This window comes from Ammospiza nelsoni, chromosome 22, assembly GCF_027579445.1.
Source record: "Ammospiza nelsoni isolate bAmmNel1 chromosome 22, bAmmNel1.pri, whole genome shotgun sequence".
In the NCBI taxonomy this organism is placed as follows: domain Eukaryota; kingdom Metazoa; phylum Chordata; class Aves; order Passeriformes; family Passerellidae; genus Ammospiza; species Ammospiza nelsoni.
Genome location: NC_080654.1, coordinates 6937583 through 6964172, shown reverse-complemented (window position 1 = coordinate 6964172; position 26590 = coordinate 6937583). Strand labels below are relative to the sequence as shown.

The window sequence follows — 26590 nt, the reverse complement described above, 5'->3', positions numbered from 1 at the left end:
AATTATTTTAACAATTAAAAGGACCTCCCCAGGAGGCTGCACATGGAGGGCACAAGCACCTGCAGGACCCATGTGCATCCCAGCCCAAACTTCCCATGGCAAAGGTGACTTTACAGGTGGCACAGAAAGAGAAAACCAGGAAAGGTCATTGCACAAGAGGGGCTGTTTCTCCTGATTTAAATACAACCCCACAAACCCACACTGTAAAGCCACAGGCACACCCAGAGCTGCAGCAAACACTCACCAGTGACCCTTGGGCAGTGATGCTGCTTCCTTGCAGGCAAGGAGAAAAATTTCCATCCTCCTTCTTAGTGTAGGGAATGACTCTATGGGGACAGCAGCCACCCCAAAGGCACAACCCTGGGACAACCAGCTCACTGGCAGGGTCAGATACCCCAGCTCTGCACCCATCCCTCCCCTGAGACACCCCCAAACCTCTGCCTCAGGCCTTTTACTGCCTTCAGGATAACAAATCCCAAAATCCCAGCGCAGCTGCCCCGGGAGGGGAAACAACACAAAAGGACACAAGCCCCAGGTGCTTAGAGAGCTCCAAGCCCCAAGGTGAGCATCCAACCACCTGATTGCCTCTGGAAAGCATCGTTGAGGTGATTCTCAGCAGAGGACACGTGTGGCAGCCCCGGAGTCTGTGCTGTGCTGGGGTGAGGCAGAGCTGCGGGAGGAGCGAGGGCGATGTGTGAAATCGAGGGGCGGCCACAGCTATTTCTGCTCCGTGTCAGCACCCACTGACAGCAGCACCCTGCGAACACACAGAAGCTCCAGGCAGCTTTTTTTTCTGAGTGAACTTCACCTGTACATGACTGCGCTTCCCCGTGAACCCCCAGCACTGTGAGGTGTGGAGCTCGCTGGTTCTGGGGGCAAAGCTGGGGGGTTTGGGGTGGCAGGAGCTGCTGGCATCCTTGACATCTCCACTTAGGCTCCTGAGATTCCCCCTTATCTGATGGGCAGAAGCTTCTACAAATCCCTTCTCCTTCCTTCTGCTCAGGGTCACTCTTTTTTCCCCCGTAATTTCTTGGGACTTGGAGCGAGACCCAGGCAAATGCGACTGATTGTGTAACGTTTTGCTCAGAAAGCTTCTTAAACAGTCACATATTTCTATTGGATTTCCCTTGCCCTTCACTGCTGATTACTGGAGTATTTATATATAAATAGAAGCTGTCTTCCCCATAATCTGCTTGTTTCTCCTAATTAACTCAGGGCTGCTCTCCTTGGGTTGCTCAGCCCTTGGGTTTTGGGGGTGCTAGCACCCAGCAGCTCTTAGTGAACCCAAATGCACCAAATTTCTGCTGAAATTGTTTTTTTAGCTGGTTTTAAAGATGCAAAACCCTCCCTTCCAAACTTTATGTGCTCAGTATCTGCCCCATCCTCCCAATTCCCAGCTCAGGGAAATGCTCAAATGTGATTTCTTCATCTTCCTCCATCCTCGCAAAACTTTCCCTTATTCAAGAAACGTCTCTATTTGATAATTATTTTAATCATTATTACTCATCTTTCCCCTTTCTTCCCCCCCTCAAAACTTCGTCCTGGGCCTGTCAATCACTTTAATAGCTGTTTACAACCTATCATCAAGTCTTGCATAACATCCACATGACTTCACTCAGATGCCTCCGACACCCAAAAGCTGCCCCTGGGCTCTATTTCAGGAGTGATGGAGCCCACGGCACCAACTGGCTGCATCCCCCGCCGGCATGCCCGGGGTCCTGGGATGGGGAAAATCAAAGCCAAAGACATGCCCGAAGCAAAACTATTTTGTAGTTAACACAAGACAGCCCCACGCTGCTCCCCGGCTCGGGTTTTGGGGGTGAGGCTTGGTTCGGGTTTTGGGGGTGAGGGTTGGTTCGGGTTTTGGGGGTGAGGCTTGGTTCGGGTTTTGGGGGTGAGGGTTGTTCGGGTTTTGGGGGTGAGGCTTGCTCCCCAGCGTTGCAGGTGGATGTTGCACCAATTTGGAGAGCTCGGGTGGATGTTGCACCAATTTGGAGAGCTCGGGAGCTGAAGGCATTGGAGCTGCCCCTGGATGGCAGCGTGGCCTCTGCCCTCCGCTCCCCTCTCAGCACTGGGACACAGGCACACCAAACATGGCAAATTCTGATTAAAATGTCATTTTCTAGCCGAGTTCTGCACCCCGCGGCACCGCCCGTCGGCGGGGGACGGGGCAGAGGCGCAATCTGTGCCGGAGCGGCTGCCAGCCCTTTTCCTTCGGCAGGCGGCGGCTGGCTCGTGGGGCGGGGGGGGACACCACGGCTCTTTTTTAAGCTCTCCCTCTGTCCTCCCCCTCTCCCTGAGATTTCATAACCCTTCAAAGCACGAAAAGGCTCCTCCGGTTCCCGGCTAATGAGCCCTGCGGAGGAGGAGCGCGGCAGCCAAACCTCCCCAGCGCGGTGGGACGGGCAGGGGGACACGGAGGGGTCTCTGCGGGGTCTCACCATAACCCCAACTTGGCCAATTGTCTCCCCAAAACCCCCTTGGCACTGGGCTGCCCGGGATGGGACGTCTCTCCCTCCCCGTGCAGGCGCTGCATGTGAATGTTTATTTACACAGCATTAGGGGGTTATTTATTAAGCCACGGCTGACAACTGTATTCGAATTAATTTCTCTTAATAAGGCACTTGCAGTCACCCCGGCAACAGCACCGGAGTGCCCTTCCTTAAGGAAAATACTTACTGGGGTGAAATCCCCTCAGATGCCAAGAGGGTGTTCTGAGGGGGCCTCTGGAGATGCTGGGGCTGGAGACACCAAATCCCTTCTTGAGACCTGCTCCATCACCGGAGATGCAGTCCAGAGGGAGGAAATTGGGCTAGAAGTGTCTGTTTTATGTGATGTATGTATAGATAGAGAGGTCACCAAAAGCAGGAGGGCATCCGAGGGGATCCTTGCTTGCCAAGGGGAAAATAAGGGATGGCAGAGCTCCCATGTCCTACTTTGGATTGGAAAACACAATGGCTGCTTTACCAATTCCTGAAATTACAACACTAATTAAGGAAGGTGTGGGATGAAGGCAGGATTCCTGTCTCCTTGCACTGACCAAGGTGAGAGGTTAAACTATGCAGAGAAAGACAGCAGATTTCTCAGCTCCATCTCTGCCTCAGAGAATAATCAAATCATATTTCCCCTGGGTTTTAAAATCCTGGATGCATCAGTTTACCAAATGCTGTGCAATTCAGGGTTTGCAAAACACAGCTCCCCAAAAGTGGAAGGAAGCTCCTCATCCCCTCTAAAACCTAGACCTAAACTCACATATTAAAATCATCACGGGGTTTTTTGGGGGGTATTTTACTCAACAGTCACACAGTGCTCCAAGCAGCTGGGGTGGCCCAGGGAAACCCACCAAGAACGCACCCCAAAACAAAGGATTCACACTGGGAAGTAGAGCAGGCTGTGATTTACTGGGACAACAACATTTCTGCAACAACAGAGAACACAACTGTGCCGAGGTGCCCGGCCGGCAAACCCGCAGCAGCACTGAGCACTGCCACACTGGGGACCTCAGAGAGGGGACATCAGAGACACTGGAGGGGTGCTCGAGGCTCTGGGGAACCCAGAGAGCTGACACGGAGAGCAGAGACCAGAGGGAAGCTCATGGAGACCCGAGAGAGGTGAAACCAGAGCAGGGAGCAGAAGGATAATCCTGGAGACCCTGGAGAGGCCACACTGAGAGCAGACACCAGAGGGGTGCTCATGGTCCTGGGGACCTTGGAGAGGTGACACCAGAGCAGAGGCCAGAGGGGTGCTCGTGGTCCCCAGAACAGGTTTCCTGCCTGTGTCACCCCCAGACACACAGACACGAGACAGAAGCCTGCTGGGACAGGCAAGGCTGCTACATGCCAAGGGAGGGAGCAGAAGGCAGGGGGTTCCAGGCGGGCTCCACGGGAGACAGTGGCACACAACTCCCTCTGGAGGCACTTGATCCTTCAATCCCGGGCACCCTGGCTCTGCCTGTGAAGCTCCAAAGGCACACGTTGGCTGCAAGGGATCTCACAAACTCCTGCTGGGATTGCAGAGAGCCTGAAGGAGCCCAGCCCTGTGTGGATGGGATGGGGTTTGGTCCCAGCCTCCAACTGGCCTGGCTGGACTCGATCCTCCTGGCTGTGACAGCGGGGCTGCTCTTCACATGCTCATCCCCAGCCCAGATTCCCTTTTATCCATGAGATGAGCATGTTGTCAGACCTTTGCCTTCTCTGAAAGCCATCTGAGATGGCAGGAGCCAGGCAGGAGCCTCAGGAAAGCAGGGATTTGGGGCTGAGGGGCTGCAGTGGGGGCTTGGCAGTGATTCAGAGCTGGGAAGAGGCATCTAAGCTAGGACAGGGAAAGTGGAGCAGGCCACAAGATCTGCCCTGGAAACTGGGCTTGGACCAGAAGAAACCAGAATCAGAGGGAACTGCTGTAGCTGGAAGTGCTGATCTAGTTGAAAATAAAAAGCATCTACTGCAGGCAGTGGTGGGTTCCCTTCCAGGGCAAAATCCTGACTGCTGAGTGCAGGATTTTGCCCAGGCTGCTGTGTGCAGGGATTGCTCTAATAAACACACACATCCCTGCAGCAGAGGAGATGAGCTCCTTGGAGGCAGTTCCTTAAGGATAGATCCCTGCTCCTGTGCCCTCAGTAATCTGCCCAAGCCTCCCTCCTCCTCCTCTTACACACTGCCTGGGTTGTAGCACAGCAGGTTGAACTCCAGGTTCTCATCCCAGTGCCGGAGCAGCACAAAGAGCTGCTGGGCTGCAGCTTTCACCGTGGCCAGGCTGGATCCCTGGGGGAAGTCCTGCTCGCTGAGCCACAGGCTGGCTTTGGCAGCCACCAGCTCCCACTCGATGAAGTAGGAGGCTGAGCTGTGCTCCAGCCAGGCCAGGGCCACCGCCGTGGCCCAGAGCATCCCCTCGGGCTCCGTCTGCTGCTGCAGCTCCACGTCTGAGAGCACAGCCTGCAGCTCGGGGCCGCCCTCGGTGTCCCAGGCGCGGCTGTCGGCGGGGGAGGAGAAGCTGCGGATGGTGATGGCCGGGGGGCGCAGCTCCTGCTCCTGCTCGGCTCTCAGCGCCCTGGAGATGCTCTCGGCAGCGCTGCCCGACAGGTGCCGAGGGCGGCCCGTGCTCAGCACTGCTCCCCCAGCCGGGTCTGCAGCGGTGGGGCCCTTCCCCTGCCCGCTGGGGACCAGCAGCTGCCGGGGGCAGCTCAGGGCTTTGGGCGCCGAGGAGGAGGAGCTGCTCCTCTTGCTGCTGTAGGAGCCGGAGGGGCTGAGGGACAGGCGGTGGCAGGCGAAGGGTGATGTCCACTTCAGCTTCTCCATGGGGATGTTGACGGCGTCACAGAAGGCTGAATTCAGAAGGAAGGCACCACAGGCCAGCTGCAGGGACACCTGCAAGGGATGGTGGGCACAAAGGGTAGCTCTGGCACCAACCACTTGTGAGTAGCTCAGGAAAAAGGCAGGTATGGGTGAAACAGCTCTCCATCTCTGAGCAGGTCACTGGATGTGGTTTACAGAAGCAGCAGGAGGAAAATTTGGGGGGGGATCCTCCTCTGCTCCCCTGCAGTGACCACACAACCCCAACAAGGCCCAGGGAGGAGCTGCTCACCAGGGGAAGGTAGTCCATGCTCTCACTGTCACCCTCAGAGCTGGCTTTGCTCCCTCTGCTTGGAGATTTACCCATGAAGCCCTTGGCAGCTCGAACCAGCAGCATGGTTTTATTGAGGGTCAGCCTGTGAAAGGAATAAAAGATATCTGTGACCTCTGTGCTCACCCTGACACCCACCTTCCCCTCCAAACCATCCCTGCTCCCCAGACACCAGCACCATGCTTAGTCCCAGCTCCGGCTGCTGTCCTTGGGGGTCCCTCCCCTCCCCCTGGCCTGTGCTCACATCAGACCCACACAGGTGAAAGGCACCTGCTGGGGTCAGAGAAGGTCGAGCTGGCTCATACCTGGCAGCAAAGAGCCTCTCAATGGATTTTTGGGCTTGTGCAGAGGAAGCAGACAGGCTGTGGAGAGGCCCTGGGGAGAAACACAGTGCTGGGGTTACAAGGTGCTACAGGGGAGCAAAAGGGAGCAGAGTCAACGTTCTGGCTTGTTTGGCTGCTGAATTTTTGGCAAAACTCTTCCTTTCCCCTTGCCTCATTTTTCCTATATGGATAATAAAAATTCCTATACCTTTAAAAAAATGTACCTGGGGGAGATTTATACGAAAACCCACATCAAGTTCCATCCTTTTCACCTCAGAATGAGTCAGGCCCTGTGCTCAGAAGCCTAGTTTTAGGTCATCAATTTGTATAAAATTCCCCAAAACTCAGCAGAAGCCCAAACCATGGATTTGATGGAGCTGCACGAGGTGCCAGCAGCTCTTCCCCTACCTTCAGGGCCACGGCAGCGCTCCCAGGCAGACAAGGACGGGGTGCTGGAGGGTGAGGGGCTCCTCTCCTCAGCATCTGGAATCAAGGAAACACATCAGCACCCAGCCAAAGCCAGCACCTTCCCTCCCACGGCACGATGGGGTTAATGAGCCTCTCTGGGGCTCTGCAATTCAGCTCCAGCTCTGACAGTGCCAGACAAGGTCCGATCCAACTCGTCTTCATTAGTGGAGGATTTGGTGACAAGTGAGTGTCTCACATCCCCCCTGCCTCTAATTACACTCGTTTCATCCTGCGTGTTGCCCACGCTACGGCTGCCAATTAACTCCTGAGCGCTGCCAGCAGCACCCCTGCCCTGCCAGGGCTCTGGGGAAATCGAAGCTTCCTCGCCCTTCAAGGAGATGAGCCCCAGCCTGACACGTGTCTGGTGAGCACCGTATGCAAAGGGGAAGGCAGGATTTAAAAAGGACCAGAGAAGGTGTCCCCAAACCACTGAGTGTCCCAGCCTCCTGCTGAGAGCAGCTTTCACCCCGAGCAGGCTGCACGGGCTGGATGGCTCAGTCCCCTTTGGGGACAGACTGCCTGAAACCCGAGCAGCTCTCAGCCCCTGGCTACCTCTAGCAAGCATAAGGGATATCAGCTCTTTAGTGATTATCAGCTCTCTTGAGTTCAGCTCTTTTGCTTGCTAAGGCATTGCTGGCTGGCTGGCAGACACACAGAGAGAGAGAAGGAGCTCTGGAGTACCACAGTGATGTCTGTACTGGGGGTCTGTGAAGGGTTGCAGCAACGTCTCTTCTGACCAGAATGGGTTAAAACAACCCATTACATAGGGTATAGGGGTATCCAGAATTGTCCAATAGCAGGGGTTAAGGGAAAGTGACCTATGGGGTTACACAGAGATAAGCTGGGGTCTGAAAGGTGGAAGACAGGAGCTTGCCATGACTTGGCATTTCCTATCTTTAGGCTTCTGCTCTCCACGGGGCCCTAGCAAGCCCAGGGCCTGCTACAACTGAGATCTCTAACAGCAGGAAGGAGATAAACCCCCAGGCAATCTTACTCATGCTGCTCAATCCAAGGTCTCCATTCTGGCCACATGCTGACTGAGGATGTCCCGGGGAACAGCCACGATGCCTTCTGTGTCCTGAACTCTTCTGTTTCCTCTGGTTGCTTTGCTTGGATGTTGCCCCTTGGCATGAGAGAAGAGAATGACCAGTTTTAGAGACAGACTGGCACTGCATGATGGCAATGAAACCACAGAATGAGCTTGGTCAGGAACTGGAGTGACAGGACAAGGAGGAATGGTTTCAAACTGGAAGAGAGTAGGCTTAGATAGGCTATTGGAAACAAATTCTTTGATATGAGGGTGGTGAGGCCCTGGCACAGGTTGCCCAGAGAAGCTGTGGCTGCTCCCTCCATGGAAGTGTCCAAAGCCAGGATGGACAGAGCTTGGAGCAGCCTGGGCTAGTGGAGATCGTGGCAGGGGGTGGAATAGGATGAGCTTTAAGGTCTCCTCCAACCCAAAATATTATGTGATTCTCTGGTCGTCCCTGGGTATCCAGACCTCGGAGGAGATCTTTTCTCTGGCCATGGGAAGAGGTTTGTGCCACCAAGAGCTTGACCACAGCCTTGGGTATGGGTCTGGTGCCAAACTGCTGTGGCTTCACAGGGTTTGCCCTGAGAGAAGTTTCCCAGTGACACCTTCCCTGCCAGGACAAGGTTCCACCCCTGTGCCAGCTCCATGTTACCTGTGTGGGTGTACTGGACCAGGGTGGGCAGGTAGGAGCTGATGCTCAGGTCCACAGGCACGAAGGCTGTGTACTTGCTGATGATGTTACAGGCCTTGCTGGTGTGGACAGCACTGAGTTGGAACCGGCGCCCTGACCCTGCCACGGGAGGGACAGCGGGGTCTGAGTCCATGGGCCCCAAGGGTCCCCCACCCCTCACACCCAGCTCCCAGACCCTACTAGAGGAGGGACAGCAGGCTCAGAGTCCAGGGTCCCCAAGGGTCCCCACCCCTCACACCCAGCTCCCACACCCACCCCCATGCCTGGGGATCCATGCCCAGCAGGGCTGCATCCCTTTATCTCTCTAAACTCTGCCTACTGCTGCTCCTGCTGTTATTTTACAAGGCCAGAGCACCTCATGGAGGACAGGGTTGACATGTGTGGCCCATGGCAGTGATGTGTGGCTGCTGCTGGAGTTGGATGCCACTTCCCAGCTCCAAGTGACCAACTCCTTAAAAGTAACCATGTTACCTCATGCATGAAGCAGAGGGATCACAGAATCATGGAACATACTGAGTAAGAAGGGACTCTCAAGGACCATCAAGTCCAACCCCTGTTTCTGAGGAGGAAGGAACATGAGTTCAGGAATGACCATGTGCAGCAAGGCTGCAGAAGCAGAAGAGCACAAGGCAGCTGAAGGGAGCTGTTATTTGGGAGTTGTGCGAGACATTCCCTAATATTTTACCACCAGCAGCTTTTGTTTTCATTCCAGAGGCTGCTGAGACTGCTGGAAAGCCCTCCCGAGGCCAAGCAGGGTCTGCCTGCAGCCAGCTGTGCATTACCATGCTCGATTTCACACTCCCTCTCAGCGAGCTGCTCCAGGTCCTGGATGAGTGCCTTGGCTGCCAGGTGGTGGAAGGTCTCACTCCACAGGTCTGTGTCAGCATCCTCGTGGCTCTCCCGCTCCCGGAACAGAGGGTGGATGTCAAACGTGACTTCCCACTGCACAGGCTCGTTGTTCCTCAGCCCCTTCACCAGTGCCCTGCAGAGGGTCCTGGGGGAGCGCGGGGAGCCGCAGGCAGCGCCCATCTCCAGGTCCTGCGGCTCCCAGTCGGAGGAGGTCTCTGTCTCACAGGTGAGGGATGGATGCTGGGCAGCCTCTGCAGGGATGGGAGAAGCAGATCATCAATCACCTCCCCGGGAGCTGAATTCCCCACTGGCACCACAAAACCATAATTAATGCTCCCCAATTGTCACACGGTGGCACGGAGTGCGATGCAATGGCACCAGACCCCGGCACGGACAGGGTGAGATGAGGCTGGCCATGCCTCCCTCTCCCACTCACCCACATCCCCGGGGCTCCGGCTGTCCGATGAGGAGTGCAGGCTCCTGATGGCTTCCTGCAGCCCGTCCGGGGCGGTGGCGCCGTGGCAGAAGGACACACAGCTGTGCTGGAGCAGGGCGGGGCGCCGGGCGCCTGAGCCGCGGATCCTGCCGGCAGAGCCGGGCGGGATGGCCGGGAGGGGCTGGGAGCAGAGCGGGGGTTACAGCTGGGTCTGGCTGCAGGCAATGGCACACACCTGCTCTGTGCCTCTGCTGCATGCATGGACCTGCTCTGTGCCCTCTGGTCCTGTCTGCTTCCTGCATGGACCTGCTCTGCGCCCTCTGATCCATGCATGGACCTGTTCTGTCTCCTCTGATCCCATCTGCTCCATGCATGGACCTGCTCTGTGCCCTCTGCTGCATGCATGGACCTGTTCTGTCTCCTCTGATCCCATCTGCTCCATGCATGGACCTGCTCTGTGCCCTCTGCTCCATGCATGGACCTGTTCTGTCTCCTCTGATCCCATCTGCTCCATGCATGGACCTGCTCTGTGCCCTCTGCTCCATGCTTGGCCCTGTTCTGTCTCCTCTGATCCCATCTGCTCCAGGAATGGACCTGCTCTGTGCCCTCTGCTCCATGCATGGACCTGCTCTGATCCTGTCTGCTCCCTGCATGGATCTGCTCTGTCCCCTCTGATCCCATCTGGTCCCCACCCAACCCCTGTGAGGGATGCCACCACCCAGGTCCTTCCCTCTGCCCACCCCTGGCTGGGATCTGTGCCCAGACAAAGCTCTCCACCAGACCCTGGGGTGTCCCCAAGGGACCCTGGCCCCAGGGGCTCCTTCCCCAGACATACAGAAGGTGAAATATGAGTTTCATCCCTCCAGACATTTTAATGACTTTGCTTGGGAACCAAAGAAAAGAAGAGAGACAGAAAGATCAAGGACCAGTTGCTTAGTAACGAAAGGAGAGAGGTGCAAGGGATGGGAGAAAGGAATTTTTATCTTTTTATCTCTTTTTTTTTTTTTATGAGACTGTTTCTCCACTTTCAGGAGACATGAATCCCCCACTCCAGCACCTCTTGTGCCACATTCCACAGAGATGCTCCCCTGTGCAAGGTCTGGGTTTCATCCCTGTCCCCAGGGCTGTGGGAAGATCCATCTAACAGACAGACTCTATATTCCTAGGACATCACCAGCAAAGAACAGACATGATAGAAAGTAGTGGATGGAAGAATGGAGAATGGTCTCTGAGTGACAGACATATATGACTTCCACCACCACCTAAATTTTGTTGTTCTGTGACACCACCAGCAAAACCGGGAGCCAGGTGGCTCCAGGCAGGATTTACCAAGCTAATATTGACACATCCTGCCAGACCCTTTCTGTTCCAAACCTGCTCCTTCTCCTGCCTGAGCTCTCTCCCAGCCAGGGGAAGCCAGATGGGAATGGAGCTGGAGGTTTAAGCTGCCCGTGGCTGCTGCTGACCTTTTCTTCCCAGCATGGCAAGCGTGGAGATGAGCTGCGGGCTCGGCTTCACACCCCTGAAAATGTCAAGCCCTGGCAGCAGGACTGGGAGCTGGGAGAGCTGCTGGGAGCCCTGGCAGCAGGAGGGATAGCAAAACCAGGCTGCATTTAATTAAGAGCATGCTGCGTGCTGTTAACCATTTACTGCCCCCCAGAAGGGAGTCAGCTCCACCCATGCCTGCACAACAAGGGCAGGAGGATGCTCTGAGGACCTTCCTAATACAGGGAATGCTGCCAGTACCCCTAAAAGCTGCTTGTTCTTGGTCACTGATGCTATTCACCACCCTCACTGCTGTAGCCTGAGGGCAGAGGTCTCATCCCTCCCTCTGGAGCCCTGGCCCTGCTTTCCCCTTTGCCCCCTCATCTCCCCTCCCAGCCCTCACCCAGTGATCTCTAACCCAGAGAAGAGGGGAAATGAAAGTCCCTGCTCTGAGTTTCCATGGGAACACAAGTGCTGCTGGTCCTCCCAGCCCTGCAGATGCTGATTGCAGAGCAGAACATCCCAGCAATGCCAAGGATGAGAGAAAACTATTCCTATCCTTCCCAAAGATCAGCTGAAAAATCTCCCCAGACTCCACCTGCTGCAGGTAGGGGACAAAACCCTGTTCAGCAGATGTATCATCACACAGGTACACATCTCATCCCAATGCTGTGTAAGGCAATGGATCCAGCTGGGAATCTCCTTTGGCACTGAATTCCTTTTCCCTGCCAGGCACAGAAGTGCCACAGCCATGGGCAGGTTTGAATCCTAAATTGTAGGGAGGTAAGAAGGACCAGAGGAGCAGCACAGGCTGCTAAGGAGAAGGGGAGCAGGAAAAAGCAGGCTCCCATGGGGAGGGACTGCTATGGGATATCAGGATGGGATATCAGGGATATCAGGATGGCACTCTGCTCCCTGCTCAGCTCATTTCCCCAGTGTTTGGCATGTGCTGCAGAGCCGTATCTATTATCTATATCAATATTTTAGAGCTAGTATGAGTCAGGCCCTTTCCTTCAGGCTCTCATCCACCTGATATTTTCCTCCTTCTCCTTGCTGGCTTCCACCTGCAGGCAAAGCCTCACCTACCTGGAAATCCACCTGCCAGGGCTCGGGGCTGAGCTGCTGCAGGTCCTGCAGGTGGGTTTTCCTCAGGGGGTTCCTCACCAGGGCAGTGCCAGGGTCGCTGGCCGTGGGCACCTTCCTGCGGGGCTCGTGCTCGGAGATGTGGGTGGTGCTGTACGCCCGTCTCCTGGACAGAGCCTTCACATCCATTCCTGAACGGTGGGAGACGGGATCAGCTCCACTCCACACTGGGAGCAGCCAGCAGTGGGAGGCAGGGAGCCCTCACCAAGGTCCTGCCAAAGCTCAGGGGGCCACACTCAGCCCTGCAGAGTTTTAGGCAAAGCAACGAAACCACAGAAGGAAATAGAAACGCAAAATTCCTGGGGAATGTCAAGAGAGCAGGTTGGGAAGGTTTTGTCTGAGGAGTTTTCAGCCGAAAAAAGCCTGACTGCATTTCCCCAAACCTCCCTGGAGAAGACAAAGGGTTTACTAATGAAATTTAATTAGTGCAGACACGCTCCTGTCAGAGCAAGACTGAAATTTGCCTTGGAAAGACATGATTTCTCATTGCTTTTGACAAGTTTGAGGGGATGCACAGTACAGATCCTCTTGGAACAAAAGGGAAGAACATCCCATGAGTAACAGAGGTTTCCCCACCTCCAGGGTGCAACCAGCTGCTTCATGCCACATGCTGCTGAAACAAACACCCAGGCAGGCTGTGGTGGGGAGGAGTGACACCCTGGGGAGAGGGCTTTGGACCCATTCTCCTCCTCTCCTGACTGGGAAGCTGCTTTGCAGGTACAGGGATGGTCTAGCAGAGCTACCCATTTGCTCACTCCACCCCTCCTCACACTGCTTGGGAAGCTTGTAAATAATTATGTGGCCAAAGCTAAAGATGCTTTGAAAATCTCCAGGGAGCACAGCTCACCAGGGCTTCCCTTGATTTCCTGACAGGTTTGGATAAAACATCCAAACCAAACAGACTTGCTCAAGCCTCAGGAGATCTGTCATCTCTCCTGCAAACTCCTCCAGCTCTTTGCAGCTGAAGACGTGTAAATCAGGCAAAAAAACTGGGGGAGCAGTGACAGGAGCTTGATTAGAGAGACAGGGCATCATGTAGAGAGGGAAATCTGACCTGTGTCCGTGTCTGACTCTCCCCCGGGGTCTCTGCCCACGCCCAGGTGCTCGGGGGAGCGCTCAGTGGGGCAGGACCCCTCCGAGTCTCTGGAGTGGTTCCAGCTCTCCAAGCCTGCTCCCTCCTCCTGGGAGTGGAAGAAAACAGAGCTGCCCGACTCCTGGGAATGCATCGTGCTGTACTGCCACCTCTTGTCCTGGGGGGAAGCACAGAGAGGGAACAGCTCCCACCACAGTCTCTGTCCACCTGAGCTGAGAGCAGCACCCTCAGCCACTACTGCCCCCCAAAGTCCCTCCCATCACCTCCCTTAAGGGCACAGCTGGGAAGCAGGGGACACCCCCTGACCATGCACAGAGCCAAGAGTGTTGTGTACACCCCAACACCCCCACTCCTGGGACAGACTCACAGCTCTGGGGTTGGACAGGTACAGGGAGGTGTCACAGATGACACTGTAGCTGACCAGGCGGTCACCAGGGAACAGGCAGCTGCTGCTGACAGGGGACACCAGGACCTCAGTGCTCTCAGGAAAGACCCACTCCACGGACACATCGCTCAGGACAGGAGCCATTGCCTTCTTCAGTGACCTGATCATCTGCAAAGGGCAGGGGAGAGCTTCAACACCTGCTGGACACAGTGGGAGCCACGGTGCACATGCCATGTGCTGCAGGGAAGGGGAACATTCCCTCTAACAGTCCCATCAGCTGATTCCTACCCTCTCCTGACAGTCTGCTTCCTGTTAGTCTACTCTGACATCCATCCCAGCACCCCCATCTCCTTGGCACAGTTATACTTGACAGAGCAGGGTTAATGGTTGGTGTTTTCCAACCTAAATGACTCCATGATTCCATGATTTTTACCATGAGCAGATAGTGATGGGGCACAGGGCTGATCTCACACACACACTGCCAGCCCAGAGCAAGGTGGGTGCTTATGGCCTGAGGGATCTTTCTCTGATGTGAGGCAGCATCCCTTGCTCCCCTCTAGCACCCAGGATATGCTGTCAGCCTTCACTGGTCTGAGCCCCAGCCCCAGCCCTTGTCCCAAGCCCAGCACTCACACACTGATAATTTTGGAACAGCTCATTGCTGGCACAAGCCACTGCCAGAGATCAGCAATGCTCTGCCTGTTACACATGTGGAGAAGACCAATATTCATGAATACCTCACGGGCAAATCTCCCATGGAGCCATCTACATGAGCTTCCCTGCATGCCAAGGGAACTGAACACCAGATTTAGAGACAGAACAGCTCAAATATTCCCCATTGTTCCCTGCTTTTTCACAGGCTCGGGAAGACACACCAGGCTGTGTTTTATAAGGCCATTAATTGACGCCTCAGACTGCTGAAGGCACCGAGCTGCACAGCCTGCAAAGCTCTTATTAATAGCTCTTATTAAACACCTCTCTCTTCACTGTCTCTGCTTTTAATTTACATCAGAAATGTTGATGCCATTCTGTCTTAGGTTTTTGTGTGCTCCAGGCTCCTGCAGAGGGTGGAGTTGCCGAACTCCTCCTTGAGAGATCAAGAAGGTAGAAGCTGGCTTTTTGGAGATATTTAGGAGCTAAAGACCCAATTCTCTCTGGGTTTAGTCAAGCAGCAGGTGACAGGCTGGGCTCTGCATTCACCAGGGGACAGAGCCATCCCTATGCCAGATTTCAAGCACACAGTTTTACTCTTCATGGGGAGAGAGGGAATGGAGAGGCTTTAAAGCCAGCTTAACAAGCAAAGCCATCACAGCGCATTCCTCTCGCTCCAACCCCGAGTCCTTCTCGCCTGAGCAACGCCAGGGCTGAGCCCGACTTCAAAACTAATTGGCTGCTTTGATGCCGGTCCCACTGCCCTCGCCGTATGTGAGGCACGGCTGCCTTTGAAGGCAGAGCCGCAGCACCGCGGTGCCCAGCCCCAGGCGGAGGCAAACGCACCCTCCGCTCCCTCCGGACACCGAGGTGCGCTCTCATCCCCTCCCGCTGGCCCACCTGCTGCGGGGGGATTGGGCAGACAGGGCCAGGATGGGGCATGAGCGCCCCGGGAGCCGTGGCCTCCCCCTCGCTGAGGCAGAGCATCCTCCGAGCCCCGGGGAGCGGGGCTGTACCTTGGGCTGCAGCCTCTCGCCCTCCTCCAGGAACTCGGAGACGCCCCTGGACACGGCAGCCAGACCCCGCACCAGCCTCCTGCAGGCGTTTGGCTCGAGGCCGAAGCTGTAGCACCTGCAAAGGGACAGGGAGAATCAGGATCCAAAGGAAAAGCCATCCACCAGCCCCGTGTACTCACACACTCCCTCAGGCAGAAACTCTCTCTGGCTTTTTGCCACTGCTGTGTCCAGCAGAATAAACCAGCCCCTCTTTTAGGCATGTGGCAGGAAGGTTGAGAACCTCCCTGTGCCTAAAGGGGCTCCAAGAGAGCTGGAGAAGCACTTTGGAAATGGTCGTGGAGTGACAGGACAAGGGGGAATGGCTTAAAGCCAAAAAAGGGCAGGGTTAGACTGGATATTGGGAAGAAATTCTTCCCTGTGAGGGTGGCCCTGGCACAGGGTGCCCAGAGAAGCTGGGGCTGCCCCTGGATCCCTGGAAATGCCCAAGGGTTTGGAGCACTCTGGGCTATGAAAGGGGTCCCTGCCCATGGCAGGGGGGTGGAATGAGATGAGCTTTAAGATCCCTTCCAATCCAAACCATCCTGGGGTTTGTGAACTGCCAGCCCCCTCCTCTCAGCAGACCCCAAACCCCTTCCCCAAAGAGCAGCCTTCAGCAGTGACACTCAGGGGTTCCCAGCAGGACCTCCAGCCTTCCCCTCCTCTGCAAACACAAACAAGCTGCTTTGCTCTCAGTTCAGCTCTTTTCCCTGCTGGCTGTGGTCAATAGCACTAAAGATCCAGTAATTATCTCTGCTTGCAATGAAAATAAACATTTTCTCAAGGAAGGATGATCAAGCCAGGTGAGGCTGCTCCCCCCTCCACTGCCAGGTCTGTGAATCAGGATTTGGTTTGGGCTGAAGGCTGGAAGCTGAGCTGGAGCCCTGGCAGGCAGGGAGGGCAGTGCTAGGTGGGGATGGATGTGCCAGGAAGCCAGGAGGATGGGAATGGGTGGGATATGGCATTTGGGCAGGGCAGGGGATTGCTGAGAAAGAAAGCACCTTCAGCAGCAAACTGCATCTGCACAAGGGGCTTTTCTCTTGGAGGGTTTTAATCCTCAGCTGCCTGCAAATCCTAGGCCAGCCTCACACCCCTCCTAAATAAGGCTCTGATCTTCTTTTAAGATGGGCCATGCCCAGCACTCTCTGTTCCAGGGTCACTGAGACCACACTCCAGCTCTGATTGCATTTAACCCTTCCAGCCCTGCAGGAGCCAGGAGTGGGAGGGTGGGAAACAACCAGACCTCTGTGCAGTTACAAACCCACAGAGCAGCTTCCCTGATAACTCCAAAGTCTGAGAGATGGAAGAGGAATCAGGATTTCTTACATTTTTCTCATGTTTTGTGCTCCTTAAAGAGGCAGAGGAGAAACCAGAACAGCCTGTGATCAGGGCTGGGGAGCCAGGCTGGGAGCTTGTGCACAATTAGCTGCTTTTTACATTGCTGCCTTTCAGCATATTCAATTCTGCACAGCCCCATCCTGGAAGCAGCTGGGGCCAACCCCAGATGTGCTTTAAAAAAAAATAAAATAAAAAAAAAGCGAGGAAGATTGTTGGCGTGTCAATCTCTCCTAGCAGGAAGCATCAGCCGAGAGCTGTGAAGTTGTCAGCTCAATTATCCTGCTTTTGATTGTTTAAAAAGCATCTGAACTTCTGGGATTCGTTCCAAACCCTTTGAGGTTCTCCCATGGCTCATAGCAGCAATCTCTCCTGCCTCTGTCTCTGAAGTGGGGACGTCTGTGAGAGGGAGCTGTGCTCAGGGGGAGGCACATGGCAGCCTGTGCCAGTTCCTGGCCCTGCAGGGCTGAGCTGTACCTGGTGGAGCAGGAGTGGTCCCGCAGCAGCTCCAGAACCTTCCCCGTGTTGCTGATGGCCCCGGCTGTCAGCACAAAGAGCAGCCGGGGGTGGCCCCTGTGGAGGGGCTGGCGGAGGAGCCACCTCAGGGGGGACAGGAGGTTGGTGGTGCCCATGTCAGCCCGGATCCTCCTGATGCTCTGGCAGGCGATGAGCAGGCTCTCCTGCCCAAAGGAACAGGGGAATTGTCAGCACCAGCACCCTCTGAGCACCAAGGAGAGCCATGGGAGAGGCTGAGGGAGTTGAGGATGCTCATCCTGGTGAAGGGAAGGTTTTGGAGAGACCTTAAAGCCCCTTCCAGTGCATAAGAGGGCTCCAAGAGAGCAGGAGAGGACTTTGGACAAGGGCCTGGAGTGACGGGACAAGGGGGAATAGCTTTAAGCTGAAGAAGGACAGGGTTTGATTTGGTATTATAAGGAAATTTTTTACTTTAAAGGTGGTGAGGCCCTGGCACAGGCTGCCCAGAGAAGCTGTGGCTCCCCCTGGATCCCTGGAAGTGTCCAAGGCCAGGCTGGATAGGGCTGGGAGCACCCAGGTATAGTGGAAGGTGTCCCTGCCCATGGCATGTAAGGTCCCTCCCCACACAAACCAGCCTGTGATTCTGTGAACTGTGGGTTCACCCACCTCACAGTAGGCCTGGCTGACAGGAAAGAGGGTCTTGAAGGTGGATCCAAACCCGATGATATTGAAGAGACACGCTGGCATCAGGCTCTTGAGAATGACAAACAGGGCATCCTGAGGGGTGGAAAGCAAACAGACATCAGGACACTTGGATCCTCCCTGGCTGCCACAACTTCACCAGGAAAAGCTCTGCCCAGAGCCATCCCATCTTATTCCCACTTTCACCTGACAACAAACCAACTGCTTCTTTCCCATGCCTCCATATGACCAAGCTCTTTTCAAAGTCCCTTGATGATATTTGGGACGTGAAGCAGTGAGGAAAATGGGGAGTCTTTGGGAAAAAGGACAACAAAGAACGGAACAATTTTTTCTGTTTGTTTTTAAGGGATTCAATTTGTGCTGGCAACACAGTGCTGCAGCACAGAGCTGGTGGGTGAGAAGCAGAGTGTGAAATTGAGAAGTGCGACACGCAATGCATCTCAATGCCTAAACTTGCAGAAAATAAACAAACAGCTTAAAGTTACACAAAAGGAAAAGCCTCCCCCATCCCCAATTCTCTTGTATTCATAGCTGGCTTCAATTAAAATAACTGGGAGACAACAGATTTAAGCTATTTTCTTTACCAGAGGTGGTTATCTAATGTGCCTATTCCTGGGCTTTACATAAGGCAAGAGCAACTTGAATTGTCACAGTGGTATTGTGGACAAGTCCAGGACAGAGCCTGCGATCACAGGAACTGGGCAAGAGCTGCTTAAGGAGCTCTTGAACTTGTAGGAGCAATTATGTGGCAGGAGAGGAGACCCATTTAAAGCAAAGTGTTTATTTAAAGCAAAATGTAAAGCAAAGTGCTCAGGAGCAGCTCAGTTCTATTTAAATGCTGATCAAGGCAGACTCCTGCCAGTCTGCCAGGGCAGCAGAAACCCTCTAGCCAGCCCCTGGAGGAGCTGCCAAGGTCAAATGAGCAAGAATTGCCTCCTTGAGTTGTCCTACCAGTGGCAAAGACCAAGTGACCACAGAGGGACACAGCGAACTCCCTGCCTGGGTCCAGCAGGGATCCCAAAAGCTCCTCCTTACAGGCTCCCAAAGCCTGTAAGAATCAGCAAAAAACTCAGAGCTGGAGCACTGAAAATCAGAGGAATAATGTACAAGAGCAGGGCTGCCCTTTAACAGGCTCTGGAGTACTTGAATGCAAGCTGTTATCTCAAACCTACGAGGATATATTTATACCACTGCTCCCAGATGGCTCCCGGGATGCTGGCTCTTCCAGATCTCAGTGCTGACATCCCATCTTGGAACTCATTACAAGGGAAAAAATACAAATTTCCAAATATTTCTCTTAAAGCATTTCCCAAAATGGGCAACCGATGCCTGCTTGCTATTTCAGCAAGCAGAAAGATTTATTGCTTCTTATGGTAAATATTGATCTTGATCCTGTTGCACTCCATAGCTTTATGGCAACTCAATAAGGAGGGATGTTTGCTTCTAGAAAAGTCAATTCCCAGTTATTAGTGCAGTTTTGCCAGCGAGCACCATCACAGCCTGGCTCCTCTCCCTGGCTCCATCAGGGTGGGAAAGGAGCTGGCTGCAGGAAATTTAAATCCCTGAATTTTCCACTCCAGCTGCTTTGGACAGGTGCCCCCCTGCTCTGCACAGGCCCTTCCACCCCATCCCTGAGTGCATCCTGAGGCTGCACAGCTCCAAGACCTGTCATGCCATGCATCCAGCCAGCTGAGGATGATGCAGGAGGTTCCACCAACCAAAACCCACCCAAACCCTCTCAGAACAGATCCTGCTGTGAGGTCCCTGGTGTCTGCGAGTGACAAACAAGGACAGGACACTCAAAGGAGGGACAGTGGGTTTCTCCCTTGAGGCATCTCCTCCAAAATCTCCCTCCAAATATTTTTTCCTGAAGGGGAGCCATCCTTTTCCTGTTTCTACAGCCCTCCTGAGATGGGGTTTCTATTTCAGGAGCAATCAGAGAAGGGCTCTGATCCTGCAGGTCCCCATCCCTAGGGGATAATCCAGCCTCCACAGAGGCTGCAGAGACTGTGGTGACCAAACCCAGCCATGCTGGGAGTTGGAATGCAAAAATCCATGCTGGGAAAAGATTCTCAGACTCCTAAAGATGCTGGGGGAAGGGGTTACAAGCCCAGAGATATCCTGTTCCTCCTGGGAACAGCCTCCCTATCCCAGGGGATGTGCTGCAGCCATCTTCAGGCTCCCCGGCATCCCAATCCTTTTTGCTGAAGGTGTCTGTCCTTCTTCAGCAGTTCCCATGGAAACAGGAGACAGATGGGAAAAGAGATGTGCTAGAAGATGGACAAGTTCAGGAGGGGGTCTGTGGGAACCTCATGAGGTTCAGCAGACCAAGTGCAGGGTCCTGCACCAGGGCTGGCTCTGGGTAAGAGCCACATCTGACAGGGGAACCTCAGACCCACAAAATATCCTGACAATGCTATTTTGTATTCAGAGCTCTCAACACAACTCCCATAACTATCCACCAGGCTGCTGGTGGCCATTTGTGTTTGGAAAAGGGATGTCTCATATTTAAATCATTTCTGTATGTTCACAGAGATGTGAAAAACCTCTCCTAATGCATGGTCAGCACCTTGCTCGCCTTGGAGCTCCCTGGAGGTTTCCTCCTAGGCAGCCATCACCCAAAGCCCTTCTGGATACAGGAAGAACTGGAAAAAGGATGCACAAAACATGCCAGCAAGAGAGGGAAAGAAAATAATTTTGCATTTTATGTGCTGATAGGAGGAAGCAGAAGAGAACAGGGGAGAGTCACCTTTGTTGCAGGTACCAAAGGAGCACCACGGTTGAGATGACTGAAATGCAGCCTATAATTACCCCCCACGCCCTGATAATGAACAGTTATGCTCTCAGCAGCCCCACTGCTCTCTCTCACTCATCCCTGTTGACAGGCAGGTGCTTCCCCTCCTGCAGGTACCTTGGCACGGCTGATGCTCACAGCACTCATGCTCCTGCTGCGGTCCACCAGGAAGATGAACTCGCCCTGGGCTGTCCGGAGGCCTGGCTTCACAGTCCTCAAGTCAGGGCAGAAGTTGAGCATGATGACAGGGTGGTGGGGGATGTCCTTGTTCAGCCTCTTCCTGATGATTTCCGTCTGAAAGAAAGCAGGAGACAGCTCCAGAGGTTGATTTTGAGAGGTTGATTTTGAGAGGTTGATTTCTCCACCCCATTTCAATTTGAGGAGGATCAGAGCAGGGCTCAAATGCAGGTGCATGGCCTTTTGTGGGCCAGAATCTGCTAGTTCAGAGGTGACAACACCAGGGTGGGCCAATATCCAAGGGTCCTGTTCTGTCCATACCCACAGTATTCACCATCCCTGCAAGTGTCCAAGCTGGACAGGGCTTGGAGCAAGCTGAAAAAATGAAAGTTGTCCCTGCCCACGGGAGGGATGGGACAAGATAAGCTTTAAGGTCCTCTCCACCAAGCCATTCAGGGATTATATGGAGTAACTGCACACTCAGATAAAAGCCTGGAGAAAAAATCAAAAGACCTCGCCCTACCCAGCACCTTGCAAATCTGATTCTCCAAACATTTCATTAGATCCTTCCCGAAAACCTGGTTCATTAGCACAGCTTAGCATCCCACCGAGACACACCAGAGGTTTTCTCCATGGTCACTCACTAATGAAGTGTGAGATGCAGCCCTTGATCTGCTGCATTCAGCACTCCAATTCATTCCTGCCGCCCCTGGTTTGCTGCTTTTTCTGCCCATTTCTTTTATCACTTTTCTTTGTAGGGATTGAAAGGCTTTGGAAAGCTGAACCGTTTGCTCTGGCCATGGCTCTATAGGAACCTTCATGATCTCTGCACTGCACACAGCTCCAATTGCTCTCTGCATTTTCTCTCCTTCTATTTCAAGTATTCATTACAAATGGGATAAAATAAAACTGGTGAAAACCTCTTGTGTTGGGTTTATAATGTGCTGTTACGTGTGAATCAAGCAATAACGGGTTCATGGCCTCAGCTGCTTTGCAGGGAGCTCCAGGACCTCACATCAGCCCAGCCATGGCCTTTCATCCTGGGGTCTGAGTGGGGAAAAAACTCCTCAACAGCAGCTCGATCCTCAGGGGCTTTGTTTGCCTCTTTTCTCCTCTTTCTGGCTGCTTTTCTCGTTGGTTTCACAGGGAGTAAACCAGACCCCAGATAACTGGGCTTGTTTTCTCCAGCCATGAGTCACATTCCTCAGTTTATGAGCTGATGACCAACCTTTGTTTTCTAAAACTTACTAACTCCCTGTGGCTCAACACACACACACAAGCTCTGCTTTCAGCTCCTCTGCCTGAGCAAAGCTTCTCTGACCCAGTGAAAAGACAGGTCCCACTCAGAGGAACAAGCCAAGCTCCCGTTCATCCTCCTGCCTTTTCCTTCTATGCTGTGGGTAGAAGGGAAATCATAAATTAATCAGCTGCTGAGAAATCAAAGGGCTTTTTCCCTTTCAATTTTCCTCCAGCCACATGACATTATTTTCTTTCACAATTTTTCCAGTTTATCACATTCCAGACTAGAGTGGTCCTGGCTGCCTCTGTACAAATACTGAATCGTGGCCCTGGACCTATCCATAGAACTTCTTGGAAAGCTCTTGGATATCCATGACATAAATTTCCTGTGCAATCAAGATGAACCCATACTTTGGGATTTCTCACTGACTAGAGGGAATTTAGAGGCAAATCTTCAATAAACAGCTTCAGTGGAGCTGCTACAGGTTAGCCAGAAAAGAAAACATCTCCTCACCTCCCCTCCATTCCCCTTCACCCATTATCCAATTACAGTAAACTAATCAGATTTTGTTGAGTAAAGTTGATTCCAGTGAGCATCCATCCCCACCAACCTGCAGCTGACAGCATCCAAGCCTTTTGCATAACAAACAGAGGGAGGAGAATTACTTATCATTTACTGCTGAAATCTCTGGGCTAATTTAATTTAAGCCAAGAAGTGGCCAATGTCCTGCTCTAGGCAGCAGCAATTCCAGCCCATCATCTACCCCAGGTATTCCAGGCATTTTCTCTGCTCCCTGCCGTTGTTTCCCAGTCCTCCTGGGGCACAGGTGGCTTTCCTGCAGGGAAATGTCTCCAGAATGATCCCCCCTTAGATAATTTGACATGCTAAATGTGCAGAAATAATTAGGGAGCCATCCGAGGCGTAGCGTGGGAGTTTCATCTCGTTCCACCTGCCACACGCTGAACACAATTAGAGGAGACGCCTGCAGAGTCCCAGCCCTGCCAGAGAGAGTGGAGGGCAAAGGGAAGGGAGGAGAGGAGGGTTGACAAGTCTTTGGTGAAAGAAGAAATCTGAGCAGCACAGGGAGACACCCCTGCAGCAGGTCAGGGATCTCTGCCAAGATAGACCCAGGATCAGACACGTGGAGAAGGAGTTCAGGGGGAAATGAGCATCCCTGGGCACACAGGAGAGCCCTGGCTGTGTAAAACAGGAGCTGACACTGTCAGCCCCAGCTGTGGCCACACAAGCACAACCTGTCCCTTAGGAGAAGACGCCCACCCTGGAAATCCAGAGGGCTCTGAGCTGTCTGCTCCTCTCCGCTGATCCCAGATACACCAAAGAGTTGGGCTGTCACTCATTCCTTCAGAACTGCTGGAAGACAAGGCACAAATCCCAGCACAGATATTTTTCTCTTTGCTGCTCAGCAGAACAAAGAGAAGTCTCTCCTACCTTGTCTTCAGTTCAGCTCATTATTCCCAGGAAGATCACTTCTTTCTCTCTGACAGCTACCCAGAAACAGTAAACATTTACCGAGCAATTAAAAGAATATTTTATTCTATGTCATTGCAATAATTATAATACCCTTAATACTATCACAATGCACCTCTCTAATTATGCTATGCTAGACTAGCACTAATTATACACACAATAACCATCTCAGAGCTCCTTCCCCTCTCAGTTTATCAGCAGCACTGCTGAATTTCCCCCTCTTCCTCCACACAAGCCCCTCTCTGAGGGAGGATGCTGCAGGTCTCATTGGGACAATGTAATATCTGATGCTGGAAACATGGAATCATCTCCTAGCTCAGCTCCAGTCCATGGAAAGCCTCAGCTAACACCTGCAGCTTGTGTTTCTCACCTTTTTCTTGGCACTGGGGTCTTTCTTAGTGCCTTTAATGAAATCATTCTTCCCCTTCAGGTGTCGCTCGTACTCTGCAGGGGTCATGTCACCCTCTTCCATTAGGACGTGGGGCATGTGGGGCTCTGTAAATGCAGACAATTGTGTGAAGAACAGCTGTGGCTACACTTTGGGTCTGGCAGAGATGCAGGCAGCCTTGGTTGGGAAAACAGCAGTATCTGTGAGTTTGGAGAGCTCAGAAAACCCTGAGAGAGGCCAGGATTGGAAAGCCTAACCTTGACAATATTTGCAAAACCAGCACTAATCCAGCTGTCTCCAGAGCTACAGATGAAGATCCCAGGAATGAACAAGAGCAGCAGAGGGGAAGCAGAGCCCACCTACCACTTGGGTGGATCAGGATCTCCACGGGTCTGTCGAAGGTGTGTTTGTTGGCCAGTGTGATCACGATGCTCTTGGCAGAGCGAGCCGAGGGGTCGGCGTCTGCTCGGATCTCGTGTGTGGGGCTCTCAACTCCTGCAGGGAAAACGAGGTGCCAGTAGGGATTGAGGGTGGGGGACACCAGGGAGAAGGGATGACAAGGCAGTAGAGGACAGGAACCCACGTTAGCATCAATCCTGTGCTGGTAAATCCACCCCAGCACAGTTAAGTTGCCAACACAGATTTACATTGAGGAGGAGGGGGAGTGTGGACATTGCCTTAGGGAGGTGATAAATCAGCCTTGTGCAGCAGGACAGCCCCAGTGCTCCTACCTGCCAGCAAACATGGCCCCCGGATCTCCAGGTGGAAGCTGAATTCGTACTCAAAGGGGTTGGTGGGCTCACTGTCCAGCAGCTGAGTCAGGCAGAACCTGCTCCCTTGCTCTGGGCTCCCCAATCCACAGGGGTGCTTGTCCCTGATGGTGAGATAAATCCAAATAAACCCTGTCAACATGTTCTATGCCCCCAGGAACTGCAGGTCTGCCAGAGGTAAAGCCTGCAGCCACTCTCCAGCCTCCTGCAGCTCCTGCTTGTTCAGCCCTGCATTCTCCAGGATCAATCCCAGACAGAGCCCACCCCGTGGTTTTTCATACATTTGGAGCTGGTGGCTGGAAATGCTGCTGGCATTCTCCAGGCTGGGCTGGGGGACCCTGGGGACACACACAGCTGGCAGAAGGACCCTCACCACCCCGCTGGGCAGTGTCTGCAGCTCAGAAGAAGTGCTGATGAAGATGGAGACACTTTCCAGGGGAGGAATCATGCCCAGGTTGGCCACAAAAACAATCCTCTCCAGGTCTTCATCCATCATAAGCCTTCCTGCACAGAGATTGGACCATGCCAGGTATTGCAACCATGGAAAATGCTCCTTTCCAGGCCTCCCACAACCCCCAGCCCTGTATCAAACACCCAAAGCCGCCACCAATGCACACATATCAGCTTACTCTAAAGAGCCCCAGCTTCTGCATCACTCCTTTGGCTGCCCAGAAGCAGCAGTGCTTTCCAAGATGGATAAGACTGACACTTTTGGCATGAGCACCACAACCCCTCATCTTCCCAAAAGGAGCCCCCTTGGTGCAGCAGCATACACCAGCCAGCCACCCCCATCACCTCCCCACTCCCCTTCCCCTCCTTTTCTCCCTAAAACACCCTCAGCCCCCTCACCACTTCCATCACCAGCTCTTCCAGGGGGGAGGCTGCAGCTGTTGAAGTAGGTGTCATCCATCTTGGCTTTGTCTTTGATCTGCACTGTCACGGTGCGCCGGGACACGGCCGCCTCGAAGCCCACCACAGTTGTGCCCTCGTCCAAGGGGTACACAAAGAGACCTGCCAGCCAGGAAGGGTGTCAGCAACACCCACCTCTTCCCTGGACCCACCAGCCAGGTCCCTCTTGGCACTTCCCAAGTGGGAAAAAAGTCCCACTTGTGGGATTTTTCACACCTAAAAAGTTGTACACTTGGACACAATATATTTGGTTGTGCTTTCCACCAGCATCTAAAGGTTGAAGGCATGCCCAGAAACCCAGCACTGCCATATCCTGGCTTTAAACTTCCCATTCCAAGCTTCACTCCTTCAAACTTGCCTTCCACAGCCTGGGGGTCTGGGTTGTGGTAGGTGAGCAGGGCTGTCATCCCAAAGGCATAGCCACTGACGCAGGATGTCACCTCGGACGCAATGAGGGGCAGCCGGGAGAGGGTCCCACGGTCAATCAGCCCTGGCATCTTCCTGGGGGTCTCTGGGTGATGTGGGGAGCTGGAGAGAGAAAGGTGAGAATGGTTGTGGAGCCCTGAGTGCCCAAAATGTTTGCATGGCTCTGCCATCTCATTCTGAAACCCTGAGTGACCTGGGACAGGATGAGACCTGGGTTTGATGACTGCAGTGATGGGGATGAAGCAAGACCCCGATGGGAAGACAAGGCAAACCCTTGCCCCAAATCCCCATTGGGCACAAGGGAGGAGGTGCAGATGAAACCTCCCTGGCTGGGGACACAGCCCTGGAGGTGCATAGTCCCCACCTCCCACACTGCTGGAGTCTGAGCAGAAAAAGCAAACATCTTTTTCTGTCCTTCTTTCTCCTCATTATCCTCCAAACCAACAACTTTCTCCAGGATAAGACTATGATCATGAGAGTTTTCCTTTCTCCTGGGGAAGGAAGAGTAGGCAGGCAGAGCCATACACGCTGCTGCCCTCCCATGCCCTTGCCCATCCTCATCCTTGCTGATTACAGGGAAGTGCCATTGCTCTGCTGTCCTGCATCTCCAGATCCTTCCTGCACAGTCTGACTCATTCTTCCCTGTGCTCAGCCGACACATT

At 53.6% G+C, this 26590-nt stretch overlaps 1 protein-coding gene across 1 annotated transcript; it reads right to left on the bottom strand.

The window, feature by feature from the left end:
• Positions 1–4646: 4646 nt before the first annotated feature.
• On the bottom strand, positions 4647–26014 carry VWA5B1 (von Willebrand factor A domain containing 5B1). Its single transcript, XM_059487611.1, has 21 exons — positions 25861–26014; positions 25443–25604; positions 24875–25097; positions 24555–24697; positions 24187–24318; positions 23806–23930; positions 20648–20824; positions 17701–17811; positions 17038–17240; positions 15190–15304; positions 13505–13690; positions 13099–13294; positions 11988–12175; positions 9417–9597; positions 8914–9231; positions 8093–8230; positions 7405–7533; positions 6351–6425; positions 5925–5994; positions 5581–5704; positions 4647–5363 (listed from the first exon to the last, which is right to left on the bottom strand). Exons 1-21 carry the CDS (start codon positions 25997–25999, stop codon positions 4647–4649), a joined length of 3852 nt encoding a protein of 1283 aa, XP_059343594.1. The 5' UTR covers positions 26000–26014.
• Between the last annotated feature and the right edge of the window lie 576 nt (positions 26015–26590).

What these genes read in the sequence shown, in the direction of transcription:
- VWA5B1 (XM_059487611.1), bottom strand. Translation starts at nt 25,999, where the DNA reads ATGCCAGGGCTGATTGACCGTGGGACCCTCTCCCGGCTGCCCCTCATT. An exon ending in ACCTGTCCAACCCCAGAGCT is followed by an intron (nt 13,295 to 13,504) that starts GTGAGTCTGTCC and finishes GCTTCCCCCCAG; the next exon opens with GACAAGAGGTGGCAGTACAG. An exon ending in AGAGTCAGACACGGACACAG is followed by an intron (nt 12,176 to 13,098) that starts GTCAGATTTCCC and finishes CCCACCGTTCAG; the next exon opens with GAATGGATGTGAAGGCTCTG.